Below are 13703 nucleotides of genomic sequence, written 5' to 3'. Positions count from 1 at the left end.
ACACACCTTTTCTCCTTGAGGTCCTGCATCGCCGTTGTATCCTGGATCTCCTTCGGGTCCCTAAGTGAGAAACGTACGAACAAATGGCTTATCAAGATAAAAATGAACAAAGTGCTGTCCTAAATAACGCAAATAACCGAAAGAGCCAGTCAGAAGCAATCTCCCATGTACCGCCGCCATACATGATTAGTTTAGAGTTTTGTTTCTCATGACAGACATTTTTACAGCTTCCAGCGCCATCTTAATTGGAAGGAGGAGGTGGGGGGGGGGGGGGGAAAGAGGGTCAGAGCTCCTTAAACAAGAAGCTCCACGAGCTTTCGTGCTGTCCTTTTATTTGACGTTTGACCTTCCTATATGAGGTGCCTGTCAGCGCACTCTCTCTCTTTCTCTAGTTTGTGTCAACAGTCGGCACCACATTACCACATTACAAGTCAAAAAGGTAACTGCTCACAAAACTTTTGGATCGCACACCCAATTAACAAAGTTCAGGTTTATTCAAAATTCAAAAATTTAGCAAAAAAAGGGACTGGCCCGCAGGTAGCGAGAGCTTATCTAGGCGGGCCAGACTTACAACTGTTTAAGGACAAAATATAATTAATATTATTACAGTTATTACAATCAAAGACAGAATAAATAGAATTTAGGGGAGGTAAATAAATCACGAGTAACCAAAAACAAAAATTAACGAGTTGCAACTAATTGGCGAGACCTATTTTCTGTACTATAATAGGCGTTTCAATTAACAAACTAATCATCACTATCTTATGTTCCATGTAAACGGTTGGGTGCGCCACTACAAGATCAGCCAGGGGCTGTTTGGTGATCTGAGATAGTAAACCAAAGGCGCAAGTAATGACCTTACAAGTTCTTCATAGCCAAAACTGCATTTTGTAAGCTGCTTTCGCTATCGATGAGCACAGCTAAAAAGTCTTCCGATTAAATTGGATGGATTTTGAAAGCGGATATCTTTCAAAATGCATTTGCCCTTTCTTTTTCTTTGAATGACAAGAACAGATTCAGGCCACAAATCATTAAACCTTCTACCAGCGACTTCACTAAGACTATAGCGTTAAATGTAGCATAATGGTCGATTAAATGAAACCATCAATTTCTAGCGCAGTTACAGGGCCTTTAAGTTACAGTTCGTTGTCGAAGGTTTTTTAAATACACTGCAAAGTACCAACCCATAGTTGCCTTTCAGTGCCAATCAAAACCTAGTCTACTTTTACACGTAAAAGGAGACAAAATAGAACACATATTAACACTTACCATTCTGCCTCGTGGACCTTGCCGACCCGGTGAGCCATTTATACCTCGGTTACCCTGAAAAAAAAAAGTACTAAGGTCACAAAGTATCACCACCATAAATTGATCATGCAGAAATATTGGGACCATGTTGGTAATATTTCGTGCAAACTTGCCCAACGTGTTTCTAAAAGGGACTATGTCAACTACGACTCTTGCGCGGTGGAGTCCGACTGAGACTAATTTGCATACAACTCGTCGCGGGATTTTTGCTTTTCCGCCATTGCAAAAGCTTTCGAAAATATCGCAACAAAAAGCTTCTGTAATTACTAAAGAATGTTGTAAGTAAAAAAATTCAGCTAACTTTCCAAAAATGACCGCGATTCAAACAGATGAAAACAGCTTCCAGAACTCTCCGACGGTATTTGAAAAAATTGGGCCAACGATTTCAAAGTGCTTCTTTCTCATCAACACGCGCATGCACCTGAAGTGACATTGTCCCTTTAACCTTGTAAAGTTTTGGATGCTTCAGCTTTCAGGTAATATTAAACTTCTCCAACTGCAAAAGTGAAAAGGAAGGGAAACACTTTGATTACAACCACTTGTACCTTCTCTCCTTTGGTTCCCTGTTGTCCACGTACTCCTTTCGCACCTTCAGGTCCCTGAACGAAAGTTGTTTAAGTTAATATACATTACCTTATTCTTGCTAAATTTCACGCGTACTTATTTTCGCGAGTATTAATTTTCGCGATTTTCTTCTCAGTGTTTGGATATCTGATGGTTTGATATATTACTTCTCGAACTCGTTAATAATAAATGAAGAGAAAACAAAGGAAACCATTAGCGTGAAGGAGGTTGGGAAATGTGATCTCAATTATTATAATTATGATAACTATGATAATTACGATTTTGCTTTGAATCCATCGGAGGATGGTCTTAAAGTCGTTGACAGGTTTTTCAGGTTTCCCATTTTCTAATGTCGTTTTTGTTCGCGAAGATGGCCTGAGACGTGGGATACTACAGATAATGTAACGGGAAAACAAAATGAACTAAAGCAAGAAAAGCTTTTAAGCTTTTAAAACTTACTCCGTTTCCTTGCAGTCCACGCTCACCATCACCACCATTTTCTCCTGCGGAACCCTACAAACAGGAAATACCAGTTAAACAAGTCTTGGATACAATAGCCAGCCTCGTTCTGAGCCAAGTCTGACTTTACCTCTTTTCCTTGTGGTCCACGGTCTCCTACAGGACCTCTCGGTCCAGGCCCTCCTCTCGCTCCCGGTCCGCCATCATTTCCAGCCGCTCCAGGGAAGCCTTTGCTACCCTATTGTATGGACAGAACAAATTCCTAAATTAAATAAGTGTCCCAACAAATTTGACGGTCGTTCCTACAATACTCAAGATTTAAAGAAACAGGACTACGGGAAATCAATGCTCATTAGCTGCTATTTGAGTTGTCACAATTGCATCAGCACTTTAAGTTAAAATCGCCTTGTACAACAACAACAACAAAAAAAGCACTGTAATTATTTGAGTGATCACAGTACACTCCAAGTGATTCATCCCAAGACTCAAAAGTTAGAACATAATGAACAGCACCACAGGAAAGTACTGCTTAGTAGCTTTCACTCGATTGGTCACACTTTAGGACTTCATTAACAGACTCAAAAGTTATAATCACCTTGTACAGCATAATAAACAGCACGACAGGAAAGTACTGCTTAGTAGCTTTAATTTGAATGGTCACACTTTAGGATTGGATCCACAATATTGACATATTCCATAATTTCCGTTTTATCTCAGAGTACATTTTCAGCACAATCTAAATGAATATGGGTTTGTATGATTCTGTCGTTAATAATGAATACAACAAGCAGAGATATCAGTATCAGTTGAGTCAACTTTTTACTTCGATCTCCTGGGGCACCGGGTGTACCGGGGAGACAAGGTGTTCCCTAACCCACCCCCCCCCCCCACCCACTACCAAATCCCCCCTTCAAAAAGCAGAGAAAACAGTATCGGTTGACTCACCTTTTTACCTCGATCTCCTGGGGCACCGGGTGTACCGGGGATACCAGGTGTTCCCTAATCCACCCAACCCCCCCCCCCCCCGCACCCACTACCAAATCCCCCCTTCAAAAAGCAGAGAGAACAGTATCGGTTGACTCACCTTTTCACCTCGATCTCCTGGGGCACCGGGTGTACCGGGGAGGCCAGGTGTTCCCTAAGAAAGGCAGACAAATATGACTAACTCTTGAAGCTAAAAGTACTTAGGAAAACTCATTGAAACTCGCATTGTAGAAATTCCTTCTTAAAATTTTGAAAATGACCATATCGGGGTCTGCCAGATGCACTCACGAGCTTTGAAGTCTAAAGTAGTGATGTTTGATTTTGTGCCGTGTCATTATTATGAACACCATAAAATAAGATCGCGTCCATCAAACGGATTAACTCTAGATTGCTTTTAGAGTTTACGGGGATTTTTTGTTCTTATATTTTAATACCCCCTTCTTCTTTGAGCCTGCCTTGAATAGCTTTAAAGCGACCTGCAAGTTCACAATTTTTTCTTTTATTTATTTAATTTAAATTGATATACGCGGATGGAATCCGATTAAATACCGTCAGCGACTTTACCAGTAATTTTTTCATTCTTTAAGAAATGTAACGGAAAACTGTACTGTTTGGATTACGGAATGTTGTTCATAAGGAAGACGAAACCTACCCTGAACACGTAATTTTAATTGTTTTCGTGAATAAAGTTGTTGTTTGAGCTCCAATATCCGCCTTGGAAGTCCCTTATCAGTCTCTATTCTTTTGATAGTTGTTTCATAGCTAGAGCAAAATATCATGTGAAAAGTTGACAGTAACCACTTACTAAATTAAATGAGCCTCTTTGAAACCTATTTTCGCAAATCTTGATTTATAGAACGTGGGAGAAAAGCACCAATATAAAAGCGATCTTTATCGGAAATGAAAGCCTCCCAGTTCTTTACACGTTTACAAATATTGTTGAAAGTCGTCTCATTTGAATCGAGTAAATACTAATAATAATAATCAAACATTAGGGAGTGCATTCGATGTCACCAAGCTCTCTCTCCTTTGCCAAGGTTGATAATGATGTTAGCCGCCCCTGCAAAATCTGCAGGGGATGCCAGATAAGCGTCCTAACATCCATTCATTCAATCAACGTTGACCAATACAATCTCGGCTCCAATCTGCATTAGGAGTGCGTTCTTTCTAACGCGAACGCAATAAGTAAAACTGCAAGTCAACTTACATCGTCGCCACGGAAGCCAGGCTTTCCAGATGGACCAGGAGGGCCATCAGGTCCCTAATAAAATAAATAAGGGGGTTAGTTTCTATGGAAACTGTGGTGCTGCGTCGGTGGGGGCGTTGAAACAAGTATTTTGGTTTGATGAGATAATATGGCCACTGTGGAGAGATTCAACAGCTGACGTTTACTCTGACGAAGGGCAAGGAACAGGGAACCGGGCACGAGCGTGGAGCACAGGGGATCAGGATTGATGGATTTAAAATAGTGACCGTCCAGAGTTTGAGGTTATCTTACGGTCAGCCTCGCCGCGGTCAACTTGACTTTGTAATTTAGTTTTTGTTTCAATTAAAATGTATGCTACCCTTCACTCTACTTTGGACTGTTTTTTTGCTCAAAATATATCCGCAGATTGTTGTGTTTGAAATGAACTGCCAAAAGGAAATATGTTAAACGAATTAAGCTTTATTTACACGTTACATTCTCTCAAGGTGTAAAGTCTAAAATTTCTAGGAATTTTTTTTTCGAAATTCACGGTTTTCATTAAGGGCCAGCCACTGAGCAAATTGGCCATCTGTGAACACAACTTTGCCCAGCTGCTTTTAACATCTCAACCAATGTTTCAATATAAGAACATATCCGAGTTGACTATCCTGCACATGTGCAATAACCTCTTCTCCAACTGTTTAAAATCTCAACGAAATCCCTGGAAATGTGTCAAGAAGTCGTCCGAAAATTAAAAGTAGGAACATTTTCGTATGATCAAATAAAATATACTGAAATTGCAGTCAGGAATGGACATAATGTAATCTAAAATGTGTATGACACTGACTTATAAAACGTTAAAAACCAAACGTTTATAAAAACTTTAACAAGACGTTTCGGCCAAAAATCTTCGGCCTTCGTCGGTTTAAAAAATGAAAAATAAGCAAACGCTTATCTAACGGGCAATGAACACATTGATGTTCCTGGAATTTATAGCTCACTCACGTGATCTGTTCTCTCGCGCGGTGATCGTTCGTTACGCGTCGTGATTGTAGCACGCGCATACTGTGAACCGTTAGATAAGCGTTTGCTTATTTGTCATTTTTTAAACCGACGAAGGCCAAAGATTTTTGGCCGAAACGTCTTGTTAAAGTTTTTATAAACGTTTGGTTTTTAACGTTTTATAAGTCAGTGTCATACACATTTTAGATTACATTATTTTCGTATGATGACGAAAGCTTTATTAAAGGGAGGGGTTCACATTTCAGCGCATGTGTATGAATCCAAATGCTTTGTTCTCTTTCTTATCAACTTTATGGCCTTAAAAATCCCACTCACATGTACTTCAGTAATCACATTCTATAATTGGTCCAAGCAAAACGACTGATGACCAAAATTCACAGAAAATGCTAGTGGATTGTACTCATATTGTCGATATTGAATTTAGCGTTGACCCGTAGGATTTATTCCAAAGTCGATGTGTTTACACTTATTTGCATTCGAAGTAATGCAATCATATGAAAAAAATTACCACCCGAGTTACTTATTCCCTTCCGAATGGTTCATAAACAATCATCGGCATCCGTGGATCTCGGGAGATCATGGATCTGCGTCGGGGTTAGAGCATCGTCTGCTGTGGCTGTGCAGACCGATGCGGGACTGGCAGACTCTGCCACAGGTGGTGCAGGTGAAGGGGCTGTTGTCATAAACAACGTATTAAATTAAACAGGCTTCGGACATAGTGAGCAAGGGCGAAAAAGTATTTTGATACATGGTTAGCGCAGAACCGTGATCCCCTCCCTTTAAAGTGTCAAGCCTTGTAGACTGGGGCAATACCCATACTAATTAGGGGACACAACTGAAAAGTAACTAATAATCCAATTATAAAAGTATTGTTCTGCTTACTGCAGTTCCTGGAGCACCAGCATCTCCATCTTCACCAGGAGTACCAGGCAATCCCTACCAAGCAAAGGAACAAACATAACACAGTTGCATATCTATGCATTAGAGCGGTTTCCAATTCAGTGTTGTAAAACCAAAACCAAAGTAATTGCTCTGACCAATCGTAGCAGATGTAAACAATGAACCAATCAGAATTCGAAGCAAATACGTGTAACCGGTGTCAAGCGAGTAAAACGCGTGAGGCCAAAACATGACTAGTTGTAGTTTGGATTCCCATTGGTTGAGAAATTGGCGCGGGTTGTTTTTAACCAATCACAGAACGTAGTAATGCAAAACCAAAGTAATCGCGAAATTCTTTTCGACACTCAATTGAAAACCGCTCTATCACTTTCATAATACCTTGTCTGAGTAAGTCCTCTGGCATCAGAATGTAACCGCATCGTGATCAGCTCTTACTGACAGCAAGCGATCATCTCTGGCAAACAAGATGCCTTTACTGGCATGTACGCGTGATGCTGTGTCTGATTCATTTATTCCAGTTGTATGCTTCGCAAATTGATAAAACTATCCTTGCTAATGGAATAGTTTGAGTCAGGAAGATTGCGTTATGTTGTTTTCCTTGTGTTACGCTACTAAGGTTCTACCGGAAATCTCGGAAATTCCATAACGATACCGTAAGCATATCAATGACCTCTTCTTAAGTCCCATCGTGTCCAAGAGTTGTCAAACAAAGCACGATTCCTTCGCCAGGAACTCTCTAATTTCCATCGTTTTAAAGGTCGAGTGCTTCTTAGAAGTTATTCTTTCGATTTACCGCTTCAAAATGGTTAATTTTCCGTTTGAAAACGGCACACTTGAGTCCACAACATGTTAACAATATGGCGCCCACAAATTTAATGCGAGATTAATGAATAAATCAAATGATGCTTTGACGTCACACAAGTACTAAGGGTTGAGTGGGTCACCTCCCTCGCGAAATACGCGACAAGAATGGATTTTGATTGGCCTGCTTTTGTTGAAGACAATCAGAACAATACATCCCGAGTAGGAGAGGGGAGAGTTTAATGAATAAATTGATGTACCGATTTGTGGCTACGACGAAGAAAAAAAAAAAGGAAATCGACCCGTTTTAAGACACGGTATACCCCTCAGGGCATCCCGCGTAATAACCACCTTGACCATGAATCCTGTTACAATAAGACTTCCTCAAGTGCTGCAGTACTTTGCAAAAGGCGGGCGGACAACCGATCAGAATTGAGAATTATTTTTAGACTCGGTAATAAAGATACCAAGAAAACCCTGGTTTTCCAAAAGAAGAACCCTTACGATCCATCTGTCTCGAAAACGCGAACAAAATCTTCACCACTTTGATAATCCTTTATGTCCAACTTGAAATAACCTTTAGTTGGAACAGAATTGGATGGAATGGACTAGAATAGAACAGAATGGAATGGAATAGAACGTCATGACCTTAAACGCTCTTCACAGAGCAAAAAACTTGCTGCACAACACGAGATTCGTGTCGTCGTTGGCCCTTCGCGCCAGGCTACATGCAACTTACCCTCGGTCCTTCGCGGCCAGGAGGTCCCTGGGCTCCTGCGATTCCTGGATCACCCTAACGAAAAGCAGCAATACAAAGTTTAAGGACGGTGCCTACTTTGCTACTGCGCATACGTTCTGCGCATCTCGAGATACTCGGGTTTCCTATGGGAGGTGCCTACTAATACAGAGATATTTTTGCGCGATTTAAAACTAAGCGGAGAAAGTAGAACTCAGCAAGTGCTCTTGGTATCCAAAATGAAAATTGGGGGTGACCATGCATTTTTCAGCGATAATAAAGTTTCAATTTGGAAAAAAAAACGCCACACATTGCTTTGTTGTAATTTTTTAGTAATTTAGTAACCTTACAGACTTGAGCTCTCAAAGTAAAAAAAGGAACTTTTCTTATTTTTCACGTTTGACCGCGGTTAAGGACTGCATACGGCCTGCTAACCAATGAGGCAGATATGTATTAAATATTAATTTTAGAGATTGATGTAAAACAATACTTACGGCTTTGCCTGAATCTCCTCTCGGCCCAGGTGGGCCGGGTGGGCCTGGGGGTCCCTATCAAATAATAAAGAAAATAAGAACAAAACTTGGAAACAATCGACCATTATATTCCACTGATTTATTCCCGAGCGTTCTCATTGGACAAAACATGTCACGTGGTACAGAATCGGACGTTGGTTATGAGACGATAACAGTTGTCCTTTGATAACAGTCGCCTGGTATTTTTCGATGAGACAAACAACGAAGCAACGTCACAGTTTTAGGTCTTTGTTGTTACAATCATGCAGTGGCCAAGCATGCAAATTTCAGAAATTAATCAGAGGACTTGTTGGTTTATCTGATGATATGCGATGGAAGTGGAATGAAATTATGTTCGAGTGTCAAAGTGAGGACTTTTGTCCTTATAATTCCTTGGGCTGAAGTGAAGGAAATTTAGTTTGCCGAGGTAAAAGCATTTGAGCCAACGAACTATGAATTAGATCACCAGTGCTCTAACCAACTTAGCTAAGAGGTCAGCTGGGTGCTAATCGTGGAAATTAAGGCGCAGACTCGTAATCTGGAGAACCCAGGTTAAAGTCCTCCTCTCTGACCACTAGCTTGGATTTGTCTTGGGGTAGTCCCTTGTTAAAATCTTCGGCCACGCTTTGTAAATAGCCAACTGGTAAGCCTCCCTGTCAGGTGGGAATTTTTCGAGAGTTTCTGTTCTCTTTGTTTAAAATATCTGTTTAATTACACGGCCCCACAAGCTCATCGCTTTTAACCTAACCGTGTATAAATAAATTTATTTTATTTTTACTTTTACTTCAGAAATTGCCACCGCGAAATGGGCAATCAGCTGTTACGTCTTTTTAACAATTTGTTTTTTGTTTATGAAAGGTTGATTCTCACTTGTTTGCCATTGTCTCCTGGTTTTCCTCGTGCGCCCGGTCTTCCATCTTGACCCTGTAAGGATTAATTTCAAATAAGAAGAGTGTCAAAGAAATTTCATGTTTAACAATTAGATTATGAGCTCCAAATTTCTATCGCGTGATAGTAGTAGTTGAGGGCGAAGCCCGAATCAACTATCCCGTGATAGAAATTGAGAGCGAATAATCTAATTGTTTTAGTATAAATCTACTAATCGTTTAAGATCCTCTTCACAGACACTTCGAAAACGCGAAGAAGCGGCCACCATTTTGACGACAACCGTAAACTGTTAGGCTCTCAGTCTACTAACTATCTACAACAGAATAGATAGTGAGTAGTGTAGCCAATAAGAGAACAGCATTCGTGATAGAACGCTGGTAGATTTATACCAATATGTTTTAAACCTGGTGAATAAATGATAAATTTATTTTTCCGATAGTGGCGGCATACTCGGCTGCGCCTCGTTTTTTCACCCTACTTCTCGGTGTTTGGAAATTATATGAAACATTCTTCCTTGTGTTTGATATATTACATCAACGGCTGATAATCGTTGTATTCAAGATCACTTTTTTAAATCCCTTGTTATTTTTAATGCCGACCGAACTTAGAATCTCAACAAATGCCTGTGAAACTTACAGGCTGTCCAGTCAGACCTCGCTTGCCATCGGCTCCAGGCTCACCAGGATCACCCTGAAAAGTAAACAAAAACAATAACAATTGTCTGGTCTGGCAACACAAGAGATAATCTTTCAAGCATTTTACTTAAATATTCTAGTTGAATGCCTCTGAAAAATCTCTTAATAGACGTTTTGGAAAATCGACACTACAATAGAAACGATTATCTAAGTCTTGTGTTAATTTCGACAACAGCTTCTCTCTTTCCCAAACTTCCATTTATGTCCTATCTCTATTTCTGATTTTCTTAAGTGATTCCCCTGGTTTCATTTTCAAGCATGCACATGATAAAAATACATACTTGTTTCAGTTTATCTAAACCAGTACAGTACAATGTAATACAATACAACAAAAGACAACACAACAAACTATGTATTGAACACTTTCCAAAGGGGTTTGTCAATGAACAATACAACTAAACAAAATTAAATGAGACACAAGTAAAAAAATCTATATTTATAAATAAACATAGGTACATTTACATTTGAGTGAACTGACCCCAATTTTCAGTTCAAACCATATGCAAGGTATAAGCATGTTTATGTAAACAAATCTTTGTGGGGCGAGCTAAAATGCTAAATGAACACATTACAAGTCGTGATACCTTTGCTCCATCAAGTCCTCTTTCACCGTCTTGTCCTGGAGGTCCTATTGGGCCCTGTTAAGTAAGTATGTATAAGACTGTAAGAGCTGATCGTTTAAACATGTTATTTTAGAAGGATTCACTCTTCAGAGTGAAATTCTTTAAAATACCCATCTGCCGACGTCTGACATCTGGTGACAAACAAGCAGCCTCCTGAGACCTCAAGGACTCTGTGGAGGATCCTTGTTGATCCCAAAAGAAATATTTTTTGAAGTGCTGCCAATTCTACTCTAGAAAGATTAATGTTGCTCAAGTAGTGCTCAAGTCTTCTTGGAACAGTGCGTGCCCAACGCTCTGATAACAACTGGTACAACATTTACCTTTTTCATCTTCCATAACTATTATCATCATCATCATCATCACCACTACCACCACCACTACTACTACTAGTAGTAGTAGTAGTAGTAGAGAAATTTAAGGGGTCACTTACAGTGAGACCAATAGGTCCTGGTGCTCCATTTTCTCCTGGAGGTCCTTCCACACCCTAGTCACAGTCAAATGAAATAAACGATGAACAAGCTCTCATATACAGCAAACAGGAAGCGTTAAGTTAGTTATAGACCCTATGCAAAAATGGCCGACATTCTAATATTCAGTTGTCTGCATTCAAATTAGCCTCACTAGCCTCGTTCAAGTGAGGCTAATTTGAATGCAAACCAAGGAATTTTAAAATGTCAGCCATTTTTGCATAGGGTCTAGGGGGAAGTGTTACTTTTACAGTCAGTCTAGGTCACGCGTGACCAGTATTACCGAGAATGAAATGAACATTCAAATTCCTCTTTGCAATGTCCGGCATTTGAATGGAATGTTGAACATTTCTTTGGAAACCTTTCCGACAAAAAATATACCACCTTAAATGAAAAAAAGATTCAAAATAGTTGGGAAACAATTGTTGTTCTTGAAAAACTTAACGCTGTTATGTAAAGAAATATTCATAACTTTATACCGTCAATAAACTAGGGAAAATTTCTACAAGAACTCTGAATCTTGTTGGCAATGTTCAAAACTGACAAGTAAATTTCAAAACTCTGTTCAAATGTCAAAAATACTGGTCACGCGTGATATGGATTGACTGTAAGAAACTTCACCTGCAATGGTGTTGAGAGAAAATTTCATAAGACAGTGAACAGTGAATAAATAACCCTATTTTGGTGGAGTAGGGGGTAAGGGGAGGCTGATTCTACCCTCGCTGACTTGGAACATTTAAAACTTTGTCAATATTTACGTAAATGTCACCAAACTCCACGAAATTTTTAGAAACTTATCTTTTTTATGCTACCGTGACAACCAATTTTTGACAGGCAGGTTTTGCAAAAAATGAAATATTCCTATTACCCTTTCTTCATTTTTCTTTCTATTCCTTTCTTCATTAACTCATTTTAATGTTCTTCTATGGGTTTCAATCACTTTTCAGTCAATTTTGATGGTCTTCTTAAGTTTTGAAGAGAAATCCAAGATGGCCACCAACTGGCAAATAATGACGTAATTCCCTTGTGATATGACGCCATCACTTCTCGTTGCGGATCTTGAAGGAAAAATCTTTGGACGTACTATTTATCCTTCCCTTGTCATTGTCATAGCTTGAAAATTCTCGGCGTTAAGAGGGGGGGGGGGGGGGGGGGGAAAGGGGGGCGAATCCCAAAGATAGTTGACACTAGTTTTTGTGCACAAGTAGGTTATAAGAGAAGTTTAGAATCGCGTTTACAGCAAACGGCAAACGTGAGATTCACGTTTATGTTTTCATTCGTGCATAGATGAGAAAAGTGCAAAAGAATTTTAGCCTTTGATGCTAATGCGAAACTACAAATTTTATGGCGAAACTAAAAACAGCAAGCGGCAAATGTAGGATAAATATGATCACGTGGTCATTTCTGCCATTTGCCTAAAACATAATTCTAATCGTCTCTATTATTAACAAAACCGAACCAATATTTTAACATTTCCATAGGTATAAATATGTTTTTTTTGGCAATTCAAAATAATACCACAACTAGGTCACATTGTGCCTTAAACTCCATTTCCAAACCTTCTACCAATAATAATAATATTAATAAGCACAGTGATCTCCTTACAATAGCTCCGATGCCACCAGGGGCTCCAGATATACCAGGTGGTCCAGGAGGGCCCTATGAAAGACAATAAGGTTAATAACTAATAAATACTTAACTATCATTTCTATACCTGCCAACTTTTTCTGACTCAAAGACGTGACATTAATATTTTTATGCTGGGGGTGCCAGGATTTTCGAAGACGACACGACCATATCCGAAGATTTCCGACGATGTTCCGAATAATTCTGAAGTTCTCAAGAAAATGATTATGCCTAATACGGACCTTCAAAAATCAAGAGATTTTGGAGAAAGTATCATCATTTGTTCATTTGTCATGGACTTTTTGTTTCTTGCATTGGTTTGAGTTTACATATTTTTGGAAAGTTAAGGCTGTAATAGCTCACATTTTTCAACCACGCGTGAGAACAAAGTTTACAACCCGCAGGCGTGAGCTATTACTATTGGCAGCAGACTGCAGGGCAACCAGAGATACAGTGAATTCACCTTCATGACAGCAGACAGCGTTAAGGGAACTGGTCATAACAAGTTTGTTTGAGGAGGACCCGCCTTGCTTGCGGTTGGGAGGTTATCAAACACACCACCTATCTTATGAACATTACTGCAAAAATTTTATTGGCTTGAAAATTTGCATTAAACAGAGAAATATTCAGCCAGTAAGAGTGACCATTACTAGATAAACAAAAAAAGTGAGCTTTGAATCTGTTATTTTTTACTGCTGGATAGAGGGGTGGCTATCCAATAAAGACACCCTTTTTTCAGGTTGAGGAAGAGGGGTGCAGGCAGAGACCACCATCTATTTTGTGGTTTGGTGGGTCCTGTTCGAGTATAGTATTGACTATTTCCCTAACATAGTGATCATGTGTACAATAGATGAAAATGAAAGATCCCATCATAATTTGAGGATTTGGGATCACCAATGCGCTGCCTGAGTTGATTCCGTTTTGTGCTCAA

The 13703-nt window shown here is 39.6% G+C and overlaps 1 protein-coding gene across 3 annotated transcripts in view; it reads right to left on the bottom strand.

Moving 5' to 3' along the window:
- The window catches only part of LOC146461750 (uncharacterized), a 76110-nt gene that overhangs the window by 14068 nt on the left and 48339 nt on the right, over positions 1 to 13703 (bottom strand). For 2 of the 3 annotated variants that reach the window (XM_085086562.1, XM_085086560.1), the window contains exons 42-56: positions 12752 to 12805; positions 11110 to 11163; positions 10641 to 10694; positions 9998 to 10051; positions 9344 to 9397; positions 8456 to 8509; positions 7965 to 8018; positions 6407 to 6460; positions 4523 to 4576; positions 3277 to 3330; positions 2462 to 2569; positions 2332 to 2385; positions 1854 to 1907; positions 1270 to 1323; positions 7 to 60 (exon numbers count right to left, since the gene is read on the bottom strand). In XM_085086562.1, coding sequence (XP_084942688.1) covers positions 7 to 60; positions 1270 to 1323; positions 1854 to 1907; positions 2332 to 2385; positions 2462 to 2569; positions 3277 to 3330; positions 4523 to 4576; positions 6407 to 6460; positions 7965 to 8018; positions 8456 to 8509; positions 9344 to 9397; positions 9998 to 10051; positions 10641 to 10694; positions 11110 to 11163; positions 12752 to 12805 — 864 coding nt within the window. Of the gene's footprint in view, positions 1 to 6; positions 61 to 1269; positions 1324 to 1853; positions 1908 to 2331; positions 2386 to 2461; positions 2570 to 3276; positions 3331 to 3415; positions 3470 to 4522; positions 4577 to 6406; positions 6461 to 7964; positions 8019 to 8455; positions 8510 to 9343; positions 9398 to 9997; positions 10052 to 10640; positions 10695 to 11109; positions 11164 to 12751; positions 12806 to 13703 lie in introns of all 3 variants that reach the window. The other variant, XM_085086561.1, reaches the window with a different exon arrangement.

The sequence above is a fragment of the Pavona decussata genome, unplaced genomic scaffold (genome assembly GCF_977016875.1).
Source record: "Pavona decussata unplaced genomic scaffold, jaPavDecu1.1 SCAFFOLD_195, whole genome shotgun sequence".
NCBI classification, from domain to species: domain Eukaryota; kingdom Metazoa; phylum Cnidaria; class Anthozoa; order Scleractinia; family Agariciidae; genus Pavona; species Pavona decussata.
Note: the sequence above shows the minus strand (reverse complement) of the source record. Positions and strands in the feature narration are given on the sequence as shown.